Source organism: Lobosporangium transversale (genome assembly GCF_002105155.1).
Source record: "Lobosporangium transversale strain NRRL 3116 chromosome Unknown BCR41scaffold_5, whole genome shotgun sequence".
Lineage (NCBI taxonomy): Eukaryota > Fungi > Mortierellomycota > Mortierellomycetes > Mortierellales > Mortierellaceae > Lobosporangium > Lobosporangium transversale.
In genome coordinates, this window is record NW_019028983.1 from 674,396 (window position 1) to 694,973 (window position 20,578).

The window sequence follows — 20,578 nt, forward strand, 5'->3', positions numbered from 1 at the left end:
AGTCCTACATTAACTGCAGCACCAACCATGCCACACTCGATACCAAGCAATTGCTCCTTTCATAAAGGTGATATCCTGATGGGCTTGCCATTCCCGGATAATATGTTCGATTATTGTCATGTAAGCTTAGTGCTTTGGGGCTATCGTTTGAACTATTTCCCAGATCTCCTTAATGAACTGATCCGGGTGACCAAGAAAGGTGGATGGATAGAGTTTGTGGATCTGGATCCTTGCATAATGAGCCCTACTGAAACCGGAGCAAGCGTTAACGAATGGGTATGATATCAAGGTTGATTCCCTTTATGCCTTATATACATTGCTATGATGATTATTGTTAACACAGCTTTGTCCAATAGATCAAGACGGGTTTGATTCATAGTAACATGGACCCAGCTCTGGTCAGGAACCTGCCAAGATTCTTGAGAGAATTTTGTGATTCCACCATCGAGGCGGCTCAACTCAATGGCAATATTGGTAGTCATCCATCATCTCTTTCATCATCGTCGCCTAACCAGCGCAAGAGTAGAAGCTCGTTTACTACGCCTATGAATTCCTCTGGGCTTGAGAACCTCACAGTCTCCAAAATATCTTTGCCTTTTGGGCCATGGGGCGGGCAAGTCGGAGAGCTCTGGCAACAAACATTCACATCATTCTTGCAGGGGCTAGAACCTATGATAGTGGATGCAGCGCTTTCAGGATTAGTAATAGATCAGTATCATCGTCAATGTCAACAAGAGATGCAGCGGCTTATAGAGAGCGCGAATACTGATGGGAAGCTTGGATCAGAACTTACACAATATGATCAAAGGCTGTGCACACACAAGGCATGGTACCATTTAATCACTCAGTTGCTCAAGGATGCCTTACTTGCCTCGGAGACGACATCTCATGCATCGCCATTGAACAGCAGCGGGACAGCTTCCTCGTTACCTTCTTCTCCAGTCAAAGAGGTGCGCTCATATAACAATCTTTATGTTGCGTATGCTCAGAAAGTAGACATTGAGGAGTTGAAACAACGGCTACTGCTACAACACCTAGAGCAAGAAATCTTGAGTCCTAACCCTGATATGACTTCGCTACCCATGTTCTCATTGGCGGATGCAGCAAGAATAAGAGCCTCACGACAGCAGCAAGGGCGAAGTCATGACCAAGGACAAACCTTATCCTTATCACAGCAACTAGGAGCAACCAATATAGGCGCATCAGATGATGGTGACGCTCGTCCGGAGCACTATAAACAACTAGCGAGCAGATTACGTCATAAACTTTCATCGCCCAAGTTACATCAACAATATGCTGCGTCTTTTCCTGACAGCCATGAACGCGATCAAAAGGCAGAGGAGACCGGCAACGATGGATATGCTTCACAAAAAAAGAACCGCTACGGTCTAGTCGCATCCTTGACACAAGAGGCGCTCGCAACATTTAATAGGGCGAATGGGCAGGAGACCACTGTAGCGACGCCTGGCTCTTCGGCGGCACCACCAACGCCTACGTCCATCGCAGCACTTTCAATCCGCAGCAGCTCACGGAACTCAAATAGGAACAGCAGTATCTCTGGCTCCACAACCGGAGTACAGCCCTCAATAGGCACCCCTGGATCGATGCCAAGCCCTTCTGGGTTTGTTAGTCCACGAATCACGGCAGCTATGAATGGATTAAAGCGTCAGGGTTCTGTTCAAAGTAGACTGGATAGTCCTCAATTGCAACCAATGGAGACTACTGGCAAGGAAGGAAATAAGGGCGCTTCATTTGAACTCGATTATTTTAACCAAACACATGTTCATCACTACCCCACGCTGTACCATCTCCATCAGATGAATTCCACCAATAAGAAGCGCAGTCAGCTGTCACAAACTATCGCTTCTGCCTCATCTGCTGAAGCTGCTGGTATCACAACCGTGAGTCATTCTGGTGATCAGGTAAGCACTCCTGATGCCGGATTAGAGCCAAAAGCTAAGAATAAGCCCGAACTAGAGCAAAAGCAGATAGTGCACGGCGCTTCAGATATGACAAAAAATAGAAGGGGTAACGAAAATGGTGTGGATAAGAGATCAGGTATTTTGATTCCACTGCAGGATGGTGATGAGGACGATGATATGGACGAAAAATTCGAGATGATGGGAGACCTAATCAGTCCAGAAGGTATTGTTGGCGTGGTTCCTGAGCACTCTGCATCCGTACAAGAACATCTAGTTCCGATCAAGTCATCGACTGCGCTTGTAGAGCTTGCATGCGAACAAAATGATGGTACTGAGCATGGCGGAAGCATTAGAAAGGATAATACGATCGATATGACCATGGGCAAAAAAGTCTCGCCTGACGAAGGAGAGCAGGATGAGGATGACAAGAGTGTTGTGGACGATAGTCAACTTCAAATGCTGCCTATCTCAGAGGAAGAAGAGACGCCCCCAAAGTCACTTTTTTCAACGGAGAATGATGATAATGCTCCAACCACTCCAGTGCCTACAATCGAGGAAATTGTTACTGCAGCTAAAGCCGGGGCTGTCGCACCAATGAGAGCCCGTGATGACGCATCTGTCCCAACCATCAGACAGATTGTAACTTCTGCAAAGAAAACCGCTATTCCTATCCCAGTAAGGTCTGCGAAGGCAAGGGGACAAGGTGCCGACGTCCGCGGTTGATGATCCAGTATCAGAGGCAATAAAGAGATGTTTTGGCTGCAAGTTGACGCAACGATTTTTATCCATGAAAATGTCAGCACCTACTACTTTAGCGGCGTCAAGGACCAGGATGAGGTGATATCTGGATAGACAAGAAATAGTATAATATACACATTACCTAAACACGTATTTAGTATAACTTAATAATCGTAATTCTTTGTACCCATTTTTTAACAACAACTACTATAAAGTAAACCTGAAGGGTGGTTGCAGCCAAAGCGAGCAAAGTCATGTGAGATCGAGTGAAAGGAAAACGAGTGTGAATTGAGAGGATGCACGATCATTGATGTAGTCAGTAAGCAATGGTTCATTCTTCTAACTCTCCTGCCTGCCTCTATTACGCTGCATCGTCCATTGTAGTCGCTAGATTTGTACATCTAAATTATAACCGGAGTCATAGTTGCTTGAGTCAGTTATTTCCTGTGATTTGTTGTGATCTGTACATTGTAATTAATTGCGGCGATGGCTCCGTCTTTAAATTAATCGTCTCTCACACTACAGCGGAATTACAATTTGAGTCTTTGATGCATTAATTGAATTTGGTGACTGTGGCTGAATGGGACAAAAAAAAGACTTGCATGTTTTTTTTTTTTTTTTTTTTTTTTTTTTTGCGTCCTTCATGCTTAGATTCATTAAACCAGCTTCATTCTTCCTTTCTCAAATATCATTCCGTTTGATTGATTCGTTAATCGACGTCCTTGCTTTTCTCTATTTATATTGTACAGAGGATGCCCACGGTACAACCAAGGGTGTTACCTCCTACTCTTTCACCTCCTTCTTTATCCTTGTCATCCCTTTCGCCTTCCTCTCCACCTCTTCCTCATTCTTTCGTCTCTTCAGCTTCGTCTCTCTCTTCTCCTTATCGGTTCTCTTCTGACACTCCTCCCATCGCTATGGAACGATCTCACCAGTCTCGTTGGTCGCAAGACCGCTCTGTCCATAATAATACCTATGTTCACGGGCATTCGTATAATGATCGTGTTAGGAAAGATTCTGAAGCGATGTACTACTCTAGCCATTCAGATCCTTACTACCAGCATCCTCATTCTGAATCCCGATCTCATTCGCCTTCATCGCCTTCTCATCACGACCGGTACCAACGTCAAAGCTCCCCAGAGGCCTATCATCACCAACATTATCAGTATCAGAGTTCTCACTGTCCACCACAATCGCATCACTACCAAGAGAACAGTGGAAGTTATAGGACAAACGGAGAGCATTATTTTGGACGGTTGGGTCATCGGCGTTCGACAGATTCTGCGGCTGCAGACACATTGCTGCTGCTTAGTGCTGCTGCTTTTATGGACCCAGCAGCTGTTCGAGCAGTCATGGCAACGGACATTGACAAACGAATGGGTACAGCCGAATCGACAGATGATCATCATGACAGCAGCAGCAGCAATAGCAGTAATGAACGTCATGTTCAAACAACGGCCCACCATAATTTTCATACCGCTCACGCGACGTATTCGCACCACCAAAGGCGCTTCTCCCCACCACCAGACCGTCCTTGTCTCCATCCAATGACAAAGACTATCTCTGCACCTGTGCTATCTTCTTCGTCTGCATCGCCCTTACCCACTCTTGAACAGCAATCGAGGCTGTTCCATCGCTCGGTGGACATGGATATGGACATGGTCATGGGGCCTAGACAGCCGAGCCCTTCTTCATCTGTCTCTTCAAATAATCATCCTCTTCCCATAACAGATCGGTCTGTTGGTCCTAATTGTGGATCATCAACTTTGATTCCAGACGCTCGAACCCGTTCTTTAAATCTTGTTTTCTCTGTAGCGACGTCTGAACAATCTGTAGATTCTGTTAGCAGTAACTTTGGCGATAGTCCTGCCACTATTGAGAATGACACAACGGAAGTAATGCAGATGAAAAAGAATGCTCAAGGGGAGGACGATGAAGGCGAGGATGAGGTCATGTCAGAAGGTGTAGTGCATTTGAATATGAGGTCAACACCTGGGACCCTGTCCTCACAGAGCAAGACTCGTTCTTCTCGTCAGTCTTCACATCCATCACTGCCCATGCTTCCATCTATCTCCACCTCCGCTTCAGTCTTGCAAGCCAATCAGTCTTCCCAGGACTCACCAAGGACACCGACAAGCGCAAAGACTCCTCGGACACCGAAGCAGAATAAGGCTCCAAAGCTCGCTAAGGCCCCTCGTATGCCTAAACGTAGCCATAGTGATTTTCAAGCTAGCAACAGCATTAGTAGTGGCCGAGGAGGTAGGAATAGCCTTCGGGATACTCATGGAGATTACTTCTTTTCACCCTTTCCACCCTCGGCCTCGACCTCGACTGCGACTTCTCCCTCTTCCCCATCCTCGTTTCAAGCCCAGCTTCAGCTGTTAACACAGAACTTTGTCTCGGTCCAACCTCGTGCTGATACAACGACTCGATTCCGCCGAGTACCCACTTCGCATAACAATGCCACTGTCACCACTACGACAGTCTCTAGCACAGCAACGCCACCATTCTCTCCACCAGTCTCGCCTGGAGCGGATCTGATACGGGACTCTCCATTCAATGCTGCCTCTAGTCCTGCAACTGCTTCACCCACTAAGGGAGTAAATGCATCTGGGACAGATGGACAAACAACTGAATCATTGTCATTGTCGTTGATGCCATCGTCATCATCAATAGCACCGATCACACGATCTAGCTCATCAGCCAAACCAACGATGACAACATCTCAACGATCTCTCTTGAAACCACGTTGGCATACACAACCATATATGATGTACCTGGCATTGCGAGCCATGCCGAATCAGACAGCAGCACGACAAGAGTTGATCATGGCTGCTGTAGAGTTGGACAAGAAATTCAGTGCAGAAAAGGGATTGCCACGTGTTTTTACAGGCAAAGTAAGTTTCATGCCCGACCTTCTCACATAATCAGAGGGAGAAAAAAACATCAGACGAGCTTAAACTAATGAACCTTATATTTTACCATTTTGGATGAAATTAGACTCCTATGAACTCTGCATCTGCATGTTTGACCAACAATGGTGACAAATACTTTATACCATTCAAACCTGAGGGAAGTAGAAGTACGCATTTCAGACTCGCATACCAACCTGTAGACTTTGAGTCGACATTGAAGGCATACAATAATTGGATGGAGCAACTGATAAAACATGACTGGCCTCGTTGTTTTGGAAATCCCAAAGAAGGCATCAAGAAATCGCAACTGGAAAACGAGTCTATCCGAACGACTCGACCAGAGATACAACGTGCATACTCTTCTCCAGAATCTAAAAAACGCGGCCCTGATTTAGAAGAACAAGAAGACGGGCTTGATTCTGGAAATAATAAGAAGGTTAGGGCCGAAGGTGAAGAAGATGGATTAACAGTAGCAACGGCACTAAACCAAGAGGACAATCGTAAGGACTCGGATAGAATGCACATACACCGTTTGGATATTAAGGCGGCGGGAAGCTATGATGGTTCCACGTCTTGTCCACCAACACCCACAGCAGCTTTGGCTGCCGCAACTGAGAAAAGTTTATCTCTAAAGGAGCCGTTCGAAAGAGCGTCGCCCATTTATCGCCTTGAAGACCTTGACCTAGAAGGAGTACCCACTGATCTTGCAGATATTGTTCAGGTCAACGTCTCCATGATTCCCAATGCTGGCAATGGGTTGTTTGCAAAGATAGATGTACCTGCAGGGACTCCTTTAGGGTTTTATTTTGGTGTGCCGATGACCGAGAATGAATTCGATTCTCTCAAAGATGGCGTTGGCCAGGCATTACATTACTCACTTATGTACCAGCGGACAGTTCTGGATGCGACAGATGATCATGGTCAGCCTTACAGGGATCCTCGGGGACGACTGTTCTGCCCATTCCATTTCATGAACGATGATTCTGATGGCAATGTGTCGTTTATCGCTGGCAGTGTGGTGAACCAAGTGATTTGTATGACAAATCGCGATGTGAAAGCAGGCGAGGAGCTGCTTGTATACTTTGGCAAGGAGGTGATCGACCGAGGCTCAGCTTGTCTTTCTCCTTCTCCATCTTCTATTTCTACTACTGCCTCTGCCTCTACCCCTGCTTCCGCTTCTGTCACTGCTCCTGCTCCTGCTCCTGCTCTTACCATTCCGGGCGTTGCTACAGGGTCTCAAGGACAGGAGATGACAGTTCAGCCTGATGAAGATTTGGATGGAAAGAAAAGTACGAAGGCTGCAGGATCACGGTCTAGAGCATCATCACCCCTTAAAAGAATAGTTCCAGCAGAGGATACAGGACGGCCCCGGAGAGAGAGTGCTTACAAGCCTGTTCGATACACACGCTAAAAAAAATATCGAAACTTTTTTTTTACTCCCATTCTTTTACTTATTCTCTGTTCTCTGCACCTTAAAAATTCTGTTTTTCATTGCTTGTTTTCTTTTTTTTTCTTTCTTTTTTTTTTTTTTTTTTTTTTTTTTTAGTTGTTGTACTTTTAAAGCCTTAATACATCGTAAGCTCATTTGATCATGTAATATTAGAAAAACATAACCTCTTCCCCCCTAAGCTTGTAATTGGGTCATTGACATTCATGGAGTTGACGGGTTTGTTAATATTTTATTTTATTTTTATTTTATTTTTTAAATCTTGGTCATTTGTGCAGCCACTTTAAAGTTGGCACGAAGTTTCCGTTTTTCTGCAAACTGAGCATTGACGTCTCGTTGCCGCGCATCCATCATTTGTGAGAGGGCTATAGAAGATGAGTTTGTTGAATTGCCAGAAGGTGTGGCGGGCGTAGCAGGGTTATTCATTTGAGGTGTCGATGCAGCCATTGGATCCGTTGAAGGCAACGCTCCTATTGTAAGAGAGGGAGTACTTGGATCCAAGGCTCCAGAAGCTGTAGGAGTAGATGAAGACATGATAACATCGGAGCTCGGGAAAGGTGAAGGCGCAGTGACTCCTAGGGATGCAGGCGCTCCAACAGGAGTTGCGACTGTAGAGCTAATGGCAGTTGGTGTGGGCGCACCAGCACCGAGAGCGCCGGTAGTGGTAGCTATTGACATATTAGAGAGCACACCTGAGGCTGGTGTAGACCCTGCGGGTGTATTGACTAGACTGACGGCGGGTCCAGGTGAGAACATGGTCGTATCTGTCCCAGTAGTGCTATTATTGTTGGTGCCATGTTGAGTATTCAAGTTGTTATGAATATGGCTTTGCATACGTGGGGACATAAAGTTGGGTTTAGGAGTCCCTGTAAAATGTGTTGAAGTTGTTGTTGATGAAGAGGAGGCAGATGGTGTGGAGACCACATTAGAAGCAAAATTAGGGAGGATGGTTAGGGCAGAGAATCCTGTTGCTTTGGCTTGATTTGAGAGAGTATCGAGTTGAGTCAAGAGATTAGCAGTGTCGGCTATAAAAATAGGCTTTAATTAGTTGATTGCTTTCCTTCAATATGGTCTTGATAGAAGAATATATTTTTTTTTTACCAATGGCTTCTTGTTGGGTATATGGATGCTTGAACGACTCTTCACTATCAAGAAAGAAAAAAGTCGATTTGAATATTTTTTATCCAAAAAAAGTAGTTTAGCCCACAAAGTAAAAAGCAGGATAGATTCCTTTACATTTTATGAAACATGACAAGACCTTGTCGCTCAACTTCTCCAAGTTGATTAAGTAGGACATGGAGGGACGTCATCAGTTCCTTGTCAAAAGGCACTTGAGGTTGTGCTGATGGACGTCCTTGTGGCCGTGGGGATTGGATGCTACTGGCAGGTGATTGCATTGTATATGAAAGATTATGTGTAAATATGGATGTATTACAGAATAAAAGCCTTCAATACTGATCTTGATTCTAATCCTGACGTTGGTACTGATGCTGATGCTTATTGTTCCTTATGTTATGAATGAACACTGTTTTATGCATGTGAACAAATATATAATAAGTCTGTGCAGGCGTGTCACGGTGTTGTGACAGCCAATTGAGTTGCAGCTCCAATGATCCCACCTTGGATAAAACACCAAGGATTGTACGTGTCAGAACAATCGAGGTCCTAGACTACGTTTACCAAACACATCTGTTTAATGCTGGTATCCAGTCAATTTTATGAGGAATGATGAAAGCGGGATGTTTTTATCTGTACAATCAAATACTCTGGATGAACACGAAAAAAAAATGGCAATAGTAATAATGATAATAATAATAAAAGGCCTTTCTCAAACAAAATTGCTATGATGTCCTCATTATTGAGCAGTAGCAGAGGCATTCTCCTTCTCTGTTTCTTCCAAGTTCTCCGCGACAACATCCGCAAATGTAAGACCACTCTTCATCTTTTCCAAGTCTTCAGTCTGCTCCAACACTTCGTTCTCTGCAATGTTCTCCTCCTCCTTCTCTACATGGTGGGAGACGATATCAGCAAAAGTGACGCCAGACTTCATCATTTCAAGATCCTCTGTTGGTTCCAAAATCTCTTCTTCCTTTTTCTCTTCGACCTCCTTCTCCTTATGTTCCTCAGGGATATGGTGGGCCACAACATCGGCAAATGAGATATCTTCTGTCACTTTCTCGAGGTGCCCATGTTCATGAGTCTTTTCGCTGCCATCGTTGGAGATGCTGCTACTACTGTTGATGTTGATGGAGGTAGCTTTGGTAGTCGTAGTAGTTGTAGTAGTCGTGGTAATAGTTGAAGACGCATCCGAATGTTCGTATTGAGTAACATCATGTGAAACAACATCAGCGAATGTGACGCCCTCCTTCATCTTTTCTAAGTCCTCTGTGGGTTTCAAAATCTCGGGCTCAGGAATATTGTGAGAAGCCACCTCTGCAAACGACAGACCTTCCTTAACTACATTGCTTTCTGCAGTGTGTTCGACAACATGATTGTGGCCATTGACTCCCTTATCCTCATTTTTTTTCTTGGTCTCTTTCTCTTCCTCAGCAGCTTCCTCAGCAGCCTTCTTTTCAAAATCTTCGACGGCAACCAAGCGATCCTTGAAAGTTGCTGCAATCTTATCCATTTGTGTCATCCAATGTTGAATGTTCTCGATGACGGCTCTCTTACGTTTGCGAATCTTTTCACATCCTTGAATTTCAGGTCCATCGGAAGTAGGTAATCCACCAAAGCCATCGCCAAGATCGGTCAATTCGCGAGGAGAGATGGCATCCAAAGACTCCAAAAGCTTCAAGAACCGTTCGTTGATGGAAGCGATCAAATAGTCCAAACGTTTATAACCCTGACGGACTTTGGCTGTGTCTTCACTATAACCCTGTGTCCGTTCACGGATCAGCTCCTCCTGAGTCTCTTCAATCTCTTGTCCAAAATCTATCTTGTCCTGTGGATTGATCAAGCCTAGAGCAGGAAGCTTGACGTGAGGGTCACCTGGAAAGATGGGATGGGTACGCAAGGTGCGAGTGCGAACCTGAGCTAGACGAATGTCTTCGTCAACGAGCTCCTGGACAGAGGTTTCAATCTTGTGGAGCTTATGGGCAAGAGTCTTTTGAAGTAATTTGACTTTGCGCAGGTGCTTTGCACGTCGATCGTCCTGGATAAGCAGGTAAGCGAGAGTAGAAATGGTGGTCAGACCAATGATGGCAGAGACCGAAAGAATGAGGGTCTTCTTAGTGGAATCAGAGACCATGAGGGATAAGAAGGAGCGAAACAGGTCAAAGAAGAAATGAGTAGAAGAAAAGTGCGGAATGAGGAGAGGGGGAAAAAAAAAAGATCAGAATAAACACAAAAAACAATGATACGCGAGGGACTAGAAACAACAGTCGTGAGAGGATTTCTCACTTCGGGAACCAAATGACGTCTGATTAAGAGAGCCTTTGTGCCTGACTTGCCATAAACAAAGAGCACAACTTTAAGCAAATTCAAGTCTCTCTTCATGAATATTTGCATTTAGATTCATTCTATTTTACATTATAGTTGCTTCATTCAAGTGTTGTCCTTTGCTGAATAGTTTTGGTCCTCAAGGGTTGGGGACAAGAGGAGACAAAATCGCCATTTACGGAGAATATCTCAAGTCATCCCGTTGTCTCACTTCCATCTTAAAGAAGCCTTGCCGGAGGATGGAAAACAAAGCAAACACATGTGTGTGTAGATCCTCAGTCAGCATAACATTTTTCAGCCTTTTATTACGGACTTGAGCACACGCGCTCTGCGCACCAAGCATTTGCTTATACACGGTCTTATCTTTGAGTAAATTTGTTTGCTCATACTATATGTCGAACCTTTGATATAGCAGACGTAAAGCTACCTATCAAGTCGATCCAGCTTGAAGCAGTGTTGTAGGCATGCTAACGAAAGTAGAAGTGACTTTAGTGCTTGCCGCTGTTGTTGTTCCTGCAGAAGTAATTCCCTCTCCTGCGTTCTTGACGTCCTTGACCGTGGCTCTGCACCAATTGCAGAGGATGCTCAGACAAAAACCCCTTGGGGCTTGAAGTGATGGTAGTATTGGATATAAGTATGAATATATTGCTGGCGGATGATATAGCAGATAAGGCGTATCACTGTTTAAAAGAAAATACTGTAAGTAAAGCTGTGGCTAATGATGTTCGGATGGAGGGTATGATTGGAACTATGGTTGGAAACAAGGTTGTTGCTGAGAGCGAGGGTAATATTGTGTGGCGATTTGGGTCCCTGGGCTATTTGTGTTTATGCACCACTGGAAAGATTCATATGCTGTATTTGATGTGCGCCCATGGATACCTGGCTTCATCTCATCCCCGAACGCCATTGATTGCCAAATCTCTTCAGTGTTTCATCTAGGGATTTCTCTAGCGAACGGATCTCACCAAGCGCCTCCCCTGTAGATCAAATTTCGCTTGCAATAGTTGTCATGACTACCTCACATTGCTGAAGAAGACTAGCCTCTTCTTGATTCTGGAGAATCAATACTTTGGCAAAGTCTCCAGAGACCCGAGTCCAAAATACGTTGTTTTCAAGAAAGTGGTTTTATGATCATAATGCATCTTGTAGTATAATTCTACAGCAACGGATTAATAACTTGAGATATAAGCGCTTGTAAATGTCCTCAGTATTATGCATGTAATGGGTGCTAGCGGCCGAGGCGGATGCAGGCCTCTAGTCTTAGTCTTGCTCGTCAATTGATCCAAAGGATCTGGAGTTTCAATGTTTGGAAGAACGACTTTATTTTCCCATTGTTTTCGGCTTATTCTCTTTTCGTTTTCCTTTTGGGCTTGAACATCTCTCAGGGAAATACTCATCTTCTTCATAGCCTCTATCTCGTTTTTATCAAACTGTCATTTCATCCCACACATTCTTATTTCCAAGCCTATCGAATTCCATTCCGGATAACATCCTCGATTCATGAAAAAATGGCACGCTATAGTTCAACGGAAGGGCTTGTATTGTGGCGCGCACTAGGCAATTGTCTTTGTCTTTAAGGCCAGCGATGATTAGAGCATAACCATTTGGTATTTTAGCCAAGTAATTGGTATACGCCTATTCTTGTCATGTAGTCAACCTCTGATCTGCACATATAAATGTGAGATGCATCACGTCTACGCCCTGGCATACCGCCTGCTATGAGTTTTTTGCTTGAGGTAAAGTTAAGCTTACCGTATAGCCGCCTGACAGCCTTTTTCTGAGCACCGGCAGAAATACCATACTTAGGACCACTACGACTTGCAAGGATAAGGAAGTGAGCCCAACCGACTTAGAAGCTTTGTTTCGTCCAACCTGAATTACGACTGTTTCAGAATAGTTACCAGTAGGGAGGGCTAACAGATAAATAGATGCATGAATAATTGATAACTGCAGACTAGATAATAAAGCATCTACCAGAGATGAAACATGTAAAACGCAAATGCTGAGAAAGTGCACTGTTGAACGCCAACATGTCGGATTGCGCAAGAGAGGCGGCTTTCACTATTCTCATTCGTTTTTCCTTGCTCTATGCGAAATGGAAAACTGTATATCTTTCGGCAAGACGTCTGAGGCCCATTAAGCGTTATGTAGGGCCGCTCAGAGGATCGAAGGTGGGGAGATGTCTTCACCACCAAGCTTCATTTGATGGCGACATGTCACACAGAAGTGACCCCTATTATTGGTGCTTCTTCTACTGAGTCAGATCGATCTGTCTGTAGATGATTATTTAGGAGCTGTGGCGGTGATAGAGGTTGAGCACTTGGGACGCGTGAAGGGGAGCGTTGACCCTATATCCTCTCTTTACCCGTCCGGGGCGACTACATTTTCGCTGCTGCTGACTCTAACTGTGGCAACGACTCTGGTCCTGACAATGTTAATGGGGGTGGAGGCTTTGGTAATGAAAGCAGAGACTTAAAATAGCTGCCTGCTCTTCGCCGCCGCCCTCTTCCTCGCGAATAAGTGGCCGCCACTTCAACAAGGGCGGAGGTTGACGCTTTACTAAATGTGCTTCTTCGTCGTCATCTTCTTCACAAGTAAGTCGTCTCCATCTCGGCGAAAATGGTGATTTTACTATGGTAGGATGTATTTTTTTTAAATTTAAATTGCAAATGAGACTAGTGCTGTTATGAATGAACGATGAGGCGTGTTATTGATAAGTGAAAGACTATTGATATCTTTGAACATAAGAGGAGAAAGATTTATGGATTTTTTTTTTTTTTTTTTTTTTTTTATTTTTTTTTGGAAAGAAAGGAGAAGGAAAGAAGGAAAGAAGGAAAGAAGGAAAGAAGGAAAGAAGGAAAGAAGGAAAGAAGGAAAGAAGAAAAGATGGATAGGAAAAAAAAAAAAAAGTACAGTGCTTGGATCTGCACAATGATAGAGCCATTGTTTAACTGATCAGTAGAAACCAAAGTTTAGGTCGTTCTATTCTTTTGCCTCCAAATAAACGTTTAAAGTGTTTAAAGTGCTGTAGAAAATACCCTAAAATGACTAGTCCTTTTCTCTATTTTATTTGGTTGGTTGGCTTAAACCGCTTTCTGAGCCGCCATCAGTGTTTTCATGCTCGCTTGTAAATGCTCTTCTTGAGACAGCAAGTCTTGTTTACGCTTCTTATCGGTCATCCTCTGACGCTCAGGTACCTTTTCTAGATACTCTGGCTTTGCCATGCGTAATGCTAGCTTTTCGAGGCTATCGTGCACTTCTGTCAATTTCTTCTCTAGACGTTGAAGGTCTTGCTGTTGCTTTTGGCGATTGCCAACTGCAAAAGACGAAGATGATGACTCTGCAGGTTCCGCAGATTCAATAGCTTTTTGAATTGCAGATAAAGGTATAAGTAATTTGACCTGCGGTGATACTAAGTGAGCTACAAGGGGATCAGTTTGTTCGTCGACCATCGTCCTCAAACTCGAAGTGGATGTTGGTGTTGATCCATCAATAAATGTGATCTCGCCCTTCGCACGCATGAAGTGCGAAAGGTAGGCACGGCTCTGCTGAAGTGCACTATCTTTGGCAAGAAGAGATATATCACTTGTCCAAATTGTGATAGGCAATTCTTTAGACACGTGTACTTGGTGACCCTGACGCAAAGAGCGCGAACCCTGAATCAGACCCAATATGATTTCCATATCTCGTTCTGCGGCCTCATCCTTCCAAATCTGAAGTTCTTGATCGGATGGGAAAACCGAAGTCATGATAGAGGCATTCTGAGGCGCCGTAACTGGAAGCATTTTTTGCCACAATTCCTATGAATTTGTAGACCCCCCCCCCCAAAAAAAAAAAAAAAAATAAAAAAAAAAAATAAAAAAAAATAAAATAAAATAAAAAATAAGATGGTGTTGACGCGTCATAAGATGACTTTATGGGGAGTACCAAAAGCTCCATGACATTACCTCAGTAACAAAGGGCATGAATGGATGCATCATCCTTAATGAAGCGTCAAGGCACGTTTGAAGCACCTTGAAAATCCTAGGCTTCTGTTGAAGTGCTGACTCGCCCGACGAGGACAAAGTGGGCTTGATAAACTCAACATAGACATCACATAAATCTTGGATGATAAATTTTCTCAGTGCTTCTGTTGCAAGCGAAGGTTCAAGTTGCTCCATACTAGAGTTTACTCTTGAAACTGTATCAGCGAGACGAGACATGATGAACCGCTCCACAAGCGTCAACCCACCCTGTTGTTGCTGACCAGAATTAGCTCTCCTAAGCTCTGTTAAGCCTTGGGCGATAACGGTCTCAGATGTGGTCGTGTATGTAAAGTCGAATTCTTTTATGCGCATTCTAGAAAACACAGATAAGTTCCACAGTTTGTTTGCAAAGTGCTGTGCAGATGTGACATTCGACAAATCTAAGTTGATCTGTCGAGACTGCTGCGTTGATGTTATCAGCGCAAAACGTAATGCATCTGCTCCACTAGCCTTGATGCCTTTAGGGAAGTCCTTCTCCATCTGTGCTTGAGATCGCTTCACTTCTTTGGCTGCCAAATTTCCTCCTTCCAACGTGGTTTTCAAGTCCTGGAGCGAGATACCTTCGATTACATGTGTAGGATCGATTACATTCCCGAGAGATTTGCTCATTTTACGACCCTGGGCATCACGAACCATGGCATGAAACATGATATCTTTAAATGGGGTTTGATCTGAGAGATGAGTACAAAGCATTACCATCCTCGCAATCCAAAAGAACATGATATCCGTTCCGGTCTCGATCATCGTCGTCGGATAGTAATCTGGGATCTTACTTCCTGATGAAAATAGATTGTGGCCTGTCCACCCCAGAGCAGATAAAGGCAAAAGTCCTGAGGAGAACCAGGTGTCGAGAACATCTTCATCCTGGACAACCTTGTACTTTAAATGTTGTAGGTTTTTTCGAGAGATAAAATCGTGGATCTGTTGCGATGCTTTTTCTTGAGATTCTGCCACAAACCATGGGCCATCGCCTACAGACTCAGGACTATCAAATATAGACGAAAGGGTATTGATGTCCTCAAAGATTGGTTTATATGCTGGAATACGGTGGCCCCACCACAGCTGACGTGAGATACACCAATCCTGAATGTTTTCTACACCAAGGAAAAAAAAAAAAAGTTGAAAAGACTCGACCTCGTCTTGAATGCTTAATGTAAAAAGAAAGAAAGGAAAAAAAGGAATTCCTATATATCCTTACCGAGCCAGCGATTCCACTCCTTGATTGCTGAATCAGGGTGGAAAATAAGATTTTGATTTTCTGCATCTTTCAGAGCGCGTTGTGCCATACCATCACACTTGATATACCTACATAATATTAATCAAGAAAGCCTTGGTTACATTACCGCTACAGACAAGTACGATTAGAGCCATTTGCAATTCGCTTCTTTGACATACCACTGCGGCATCACCATGGGTTCAATTACGTCTTTAGATCTTGAACATCTTGCTAATCGCATAACGTGTTCCTCATTCTTACCCCGGTAAACACCAAGAGCCTTCAGCTCCTCCACAATTTTAGTACGAGCATCAAACCTATTCATATTCTATAGTTGATAATATTAACAGAAGAAACAGAATAGATCGAATAGGCTCAATAGTGATTAAACAAACAGGATCAAGTGGCCTTATTACTTTTTTTTTTTTTTTTTTTTTTTTTTTAGCTTATTTACCTCATAAGCTTTTGATCCGCAGTTTGCATTAAACTTGCCGTCCTTGTCAAGGATATTTACAATGGGGAGTCCATGTCTTCTTCCACAGACGTAATCGTTGGGATCATGAGCAGGAGTGACCTATGCAATAAATGAAGTGACCAGATGCTCCAGTTTGGATAAGAAAGGAGTAGTAAATTAACTTTCAAGTCAAGGAAGATAAAGTGTACTTACTTTGACAGCCCCTGTTCCAAAGCTCATGTCTACAAGTTCAGGGTCACAAATAATAGGGAGTCGTTTTCCAGAAATGGGATGTACAACATACTTGCCATGCAGGTGGGTGTATCTGGAGTCATCGGGATGAATAGCTACGGCCTCGTCGCCCAACATTGTCTCAATGCGGGTTGTGGACACAACAAGCTCTTGAGTATCATCTCCATCCACTTTGTATGCAAAGTCGTGCAGGACCCCAAACTCGACCCTACCGTCACATCATCAACAATATCAGTGAATGATAATTTGCAAAACAAAAACAAAAAAAGGAAGAAATAAAGATGTGTGGTTGTTCACCCACCATAGCGATCTCCATGCTGCTACGAACTGTGTACTAAAATGCTTACTTTTTGAGACGCCCGGGGACATTGAGCATGGTTTTGCCTTGAATATCTTCATAATCAACCTCGATATCTGATATCACAGTTTCCAGAGCGCAACACCAGTTGACAAGCCTTGTATCGCGATAGATGTGACCATTTCGGAAGAGTTGGATGAATGCTGATTTGACCGCCTCTGTTCTTGTCTCATCCAAGGTGAAAAAACTTTGGTTCCAATCCATAGAAGCCCCTAACCTCTTCCATTGCTGTATGATTTTGTCGCCATGTAGCTGTTTCCATTCCCAAATTTTCTCAATAAACGCATCACGACCCAGGTCGTGCCGTGTCAAGTTGCGTTCGCGCATCAGTTTCTTTTCGACCACTGTTTGTGTGCTGATGCCAGCATGATCCATTCCTGGAATCCAGGAGACGCTCTCACCCCGCATGCGACGCCAGCGTACAAGCGAGTCCTGAATTGAGGCGGTGAGCGCGTGCCCAATGTGGAGATACCCTGTGACATTAGGTGGAGGAGTGAGCATTGTAAACTGAGGGACAGAGTCAGCTGATAATTTGCCTCTTCCAGCCTCATTAAGACCATCGGCCGACCCCACAGCGGAAGCTGTTCTTGGTGTAAAAAAACCTATAGATTAAAAGACGGGTGGATATCAATGTGGGCTCCTTCCAGTACTAAAAGTCGATACATTGCCGCTCTCATTAATCATTATCCTTTGATTCATCCCATACCTTGTGATTCCCACCATTCGTACCATCCAGCTTCCACAACAGACTATAAAGGATATAATTGTTATTACTATTATTATTATTATTATTATTATTATTATTATTAATGTGGGTATTTTTTTAGAAGGTCAACGAAAAACCCCACAAATGATTAGCGAAACAAAATATCTGATCAGCGGGTAAGGATCCATGCTCACGCACAGCGTCGTATTTCTCGAGTTCCCGTCTGGGTTTACTTGATCCTGGGGAGCTCTTTTGCCTGATTTGCGATAAATGACGAGTACAGGAAGAGCAGACTATGGGCGTCCTCTCTGCTTGACCTCTGTTGGGCCGCAACTGCTTCCCAATGACTCGCCACATGGTGAAATGAACAGAATGAATGAGTTCAAGAGCTCGAGAAGCAGAAAAGAGGGTGTCTGTTCCTTTGTCCCCGATTTTGTTTACGCCCAATTAGGTTTCTACAGTCACAGTGTCCTGACAGACGAAAAAAAAAAAAAAAAAAAAAAAAAAACCTTCCTTTTTTCACCTATTCTCATTCATTCTCTGCGTCTTTCATTCCTTTCGACTTATCACCATGCCAAAGCATACTTTATCACAAGACTCAGAAGCAATTCATAAACGTACCAAATCTAGTCTTGAAGACTCAGCTTGTATCGATCCTCCAGCCTTCAACGCTCGTTATACCGATCCGGATTTTGCACGATCCTTCAATAAGGCCTTTCGCAATCGACTTCCCTTTGAAGATGATCGGAGCAAAGCCAGGATTATCGAATACCCATACCCAACTGCTAGTTTGCCAAATTTCTTGCAGTCAGACACTTATCTAAAGTCGTTGCGTGAAGAATTGCTCAAAGAGGAATATTTTCACAAGTCGAATGATCTGTATGAATTTTATCAATCCGAGGATCTACGACTGTCCAAAAAGCCACATATTGTGGCACTGAAGAATGCAATATACTCTCATGAATTCTTCACGATGATGAGCTCCTTGACAGGTATCGATTTGGATCCCTCTGTGATTGATTTGAACGGAAATCAGTACCATGAAGGATGCTATTTGCTCTGCCATGATGACGATATCAAAAGTGAGAAGGAAGGACGCAGGATCGCCTTTATTCTCTATCTTGTGGATGAGGATTGGAATGCTGCTGACGGTGGTGCTTTGGACTTGTTCAGATGGTGAGCAGACAAAATTCACAAAATGAGAACAAGAACCAGAGGGATAGAATGTTCAAGCATGCTGGTTGATGTGAGCTAATATGAATCTCCATTTTTTCGCCTTCGAGCAACGAAACAGGGTATCCGGTTGAAGTGGTACAATCATTGGTACCACTACGAAATACATTGGCATTCTTTGAATTATCGTCAGTTTCATATCATCAAGTGGCCGAAGTTTTGAGCCGTGATAAGAGCCGCATCTCCATTTCGGGATGGTTTCATGGTCCGCTGCAGACACAGCTAATTTCAAAAACAATGTCTTTTGCACCTTTGAAGGATCAACCTGAAGAAATCTCTTTAGAAGCGTTTCTCAACCCTAATTATCTGGGCAACAGTTCCATTCAAAATATTTGCAACGTCTTTTCGGATCAAAGTTCAATTGAGCTACAACAATTTTTGAAGCCAGAGATCTACCAAACATTGTTGGAGGAGTTAGAAGCATTGGGGGCCGAGGAAGGAGCACAGAGAGAGCAGCCACTGTGGGATGAACTGATGGGGCCTTGTCATGTCAGGCGATACAGCCGTGTTTCAAACCAGAATCAGAATCGTATTCCAGGAACTTTGGCTAGGATTCAAAAGCTGTTTTTATCCAAGGTCTTTGAGGCATACCTGAACAAAATTGCGAACCTGTCATTCATTTCTGCAGCTCCAGAACTAAGGATGTTTAAAAAGGGTGACTACACGCTACTTCATGACCATGCATTGGAAAAGAATGGATTGGATGTAGTGTTTAGTTTCCCGGCTTTGCCGAGTGAAAGGGACCAAGAGACAGCATTGTCATCAAAATCTACAACAACAATGGCAGAGTGGCAAGAAGAATGGGGAGCAGGAGCAACACATTATGTGGCGGACAAGACTAATCTGCTAGCTCTTTATCCAAAGCACAATACGCTGACAATGGTTTTACGAGATGAAGGCACCCTAAGGTTTATTCGTTATTTGAGCACACGTGTGGGTGACGCTAGACGTAGAGAACTGAGCGTATTGTATACGGTGAATGAGGATGGAGATGATGAGGGTGAGGATGAGGACCAAAGCTTTGGCGAAGAGGGCAATAGTGAGGAGAGTTTAGAAATGGAGCAGAAGAATTTCAATGAATGACATTTATTCTTAAGATAATAAATTAAAAAATTTCTAGATACGGATAGAAATAGCTTTAATGATAGAAGGATTGACTACTATCATCGTTTTGTCTACTTATAGCTTGGGACCATCCTTTGGGATACCGTTGATAAGAACACAGGGGCCGCCTGCAATGATCTTGATGCCTGTTTCTTTTGCATAGTCAAGAGCTTCAGGCGAATCCACATCGGGTTGCAGCCAAACACGCGTGATGCCATTCTTGTGTGCTTCTTCGAGAATGGACTTCGTAGCTGGGGGAGGAGTGATGACCGAGATATGATAGTCTGCAGGGTTGCCAGGCAGTGCCGAGAGATTGGGCACACAGCTCAAGGACTCGATGGACTTTTCTTTAGGATTCACGGGCACAGCAGTGTATCCGTTATCAATGTACCTTAAAATTTTTTTTTTATTAAGTCGGCGGTTATCAAAATGTAAGATGAGGCCACAGTGGCAAGTCATTACGTGGCGCAACAGACACACGACGCGTTTCAGGAGCCTCATCAACACAGCTTTTAAAAAAAAAAGAAAAGAAAAAAAAGAGACAACTAACCAGCGCAGTACTTTGTTGCCAAACTTGGATCGATTGTTGCTGGCTCCAACCACAGCAAATTTTTGTTCTGCGGAAGCGAAGAATTCGCGGACAAGAGTAGCGACAGCAGGAGAAGACATTTTGGGAAAGGAGAGAAAAGAAAAGAGTTTATGGGGAAGGCATTGCATGGAGATGTAATGTATTTAAAGTGAATGACCGAACTAATGACGCGCTCTGT

General features: G+C 43.8%; 7 protein-coding genes across 7 annotated transcripts; 3 read left to right on the forward strand and 4 right to left on the reverse strand.

Annotated features, from left to right (window-relative positions):
- Positions 1-555: 555 nt before the first annotated feature.
- Positions 556-2,755, forward strand: BCR41DRAFT_347317 (hypothetical protein). The gene has a single exon (XM_022023072.1). It carries the CDS (start codon positions 672-674, stop codon positions 2,643-2,645), a length of 1,974 nt encoding a protein of 657 aa, XP_021884797.1. The 5' UTR covers positions 556-671; the 3' UTR covers positions 2,646-2,755.
- A 2,619-nt stretch (positions 2,756-5,374) lies between these two features.
- BCR41DRAFT_300661 (hypothetical protein) lies at positions 5,375-6,986 on the forward strand (the record flags this gene model as incomplete). Its single annotated transcript, XM_022020581.1, has 3 exons — positions 5,375-5,557; positions 5,661-5,925; positions 6,025-6,986. 3 exons carry the CDS (start codon positions 5,375-5,377, stop codon positions 6,984-6,986), a joined length of 1,410 nt encoding a protein of 469 aa, XP_021884798.1.
- Positions 6,987-7,241: 255 nt separating this feature from the next.
- BCR41DRAFT_419465 (hypothetical protein) lies at positions 7,242-8,531 on the reverse strand. The gene is made up of 3 exons (XM_022029769.1): positions 8,259-8,531; positions 8,124-8,167; positions 7,242-8,047 (listed from the first exon to the last, which is right to left on the reverse strand). Exons 1-3 carry the CDS (start codon positions 8,417-8,419, stop codon positions 7,278-7,280), a joined length of 975 nt encoding a protein of 324 aa, XP_021884799.1. The 5' UTR covers positions 8,420-8,531; the 3' UTR covers positions 7,242-7,277.
- A 188-nt stretch (positions 8,532-8,719) lies between these two features.
- On the reverse strand, positions 8,720-10,606 carry BCR41DRAFT_347322 (hypothetical protein). The gene has a single exon (XM_022023073.1). The coding sequence runs from the start codon at positions 10,270-10,272 to the stop codon at positions 8,878-8,880; it is 1,395 nt and encodes a 464-aa protein (XP_021884800.1). The 5' UTR covers positions 10,273-10,606; the 3' UTR covers positions 8,720-8,877.
- A 2,747-nt stretch (positions 10,607-13,353) lies between these two features.
- BCR41DRAFT_318458 (tRNA synthetases class I-domain-containing protein) lies at positions 13,354-17,950 on the reverse strand. Its single transcript, XM_022021315.1, has 9 exons — positions 17,673-17,950; positions 17,475-17,517; positions 16,758-17,370; positions 16,372-16,618; positions 16,159-16,278; positions 15,884-16,032; positions 15,687-15,793; positions 14,411-15,582; positions 13,354-14,263 (listed from the first exon to the last, which is right to left on the reverse strand). The coding sequence occupies exons 1-9, from the start codon at positions 17,829-17,831 to the stop codon at positions 13,547-13,549; spliced, it is 3,327 nt and encodes a 1,108-aa protein (XP_021884801.1). The 5' UTR covers positions 17,832-17,950; the 3' UTR covers positions 13,354-13,546.
- An 807-nt stretch (positions 17,951-18,757) lies between these two features.
- On the forward strand, positions 18,758-19,797 carry BCR41DRAFT_347327 (Oxoglutarate/iron-dependent oxygenase, C-terminal degradation domain-containing protein). The gene has a single exon (XM_022023074.1). The coding sequence runs from the start codon at positions 18,945-18,947 to the stop codon at positions 19,788-19,790; it is 846 nt and encodes a 281-aa protein (XP_021884802.1). The 5' UTR covers positions 18,758-18,944; the 3' UTR covers positions 19,791-19,797.
- A 116-nt stretch (positions 19,798-19,913) lies between these two features.
- BCR41DRAFT_288494 (CoA-binding protein) lies at positions 19,914-20,453 on the reverse strand (the record flags this gene model as incomplete). Its single annotated transcript, XM_022020308.1, has 2 exons — positions 19,914-20,202; positions 20,362-20,453. Coding segments are annotated over 2 exons (381 nt in total), but the record flags the coding sequence as incomplete, so codon positions are not given.
- Positions 20,454-20,578: the final 125 nt, after the last annotated feature.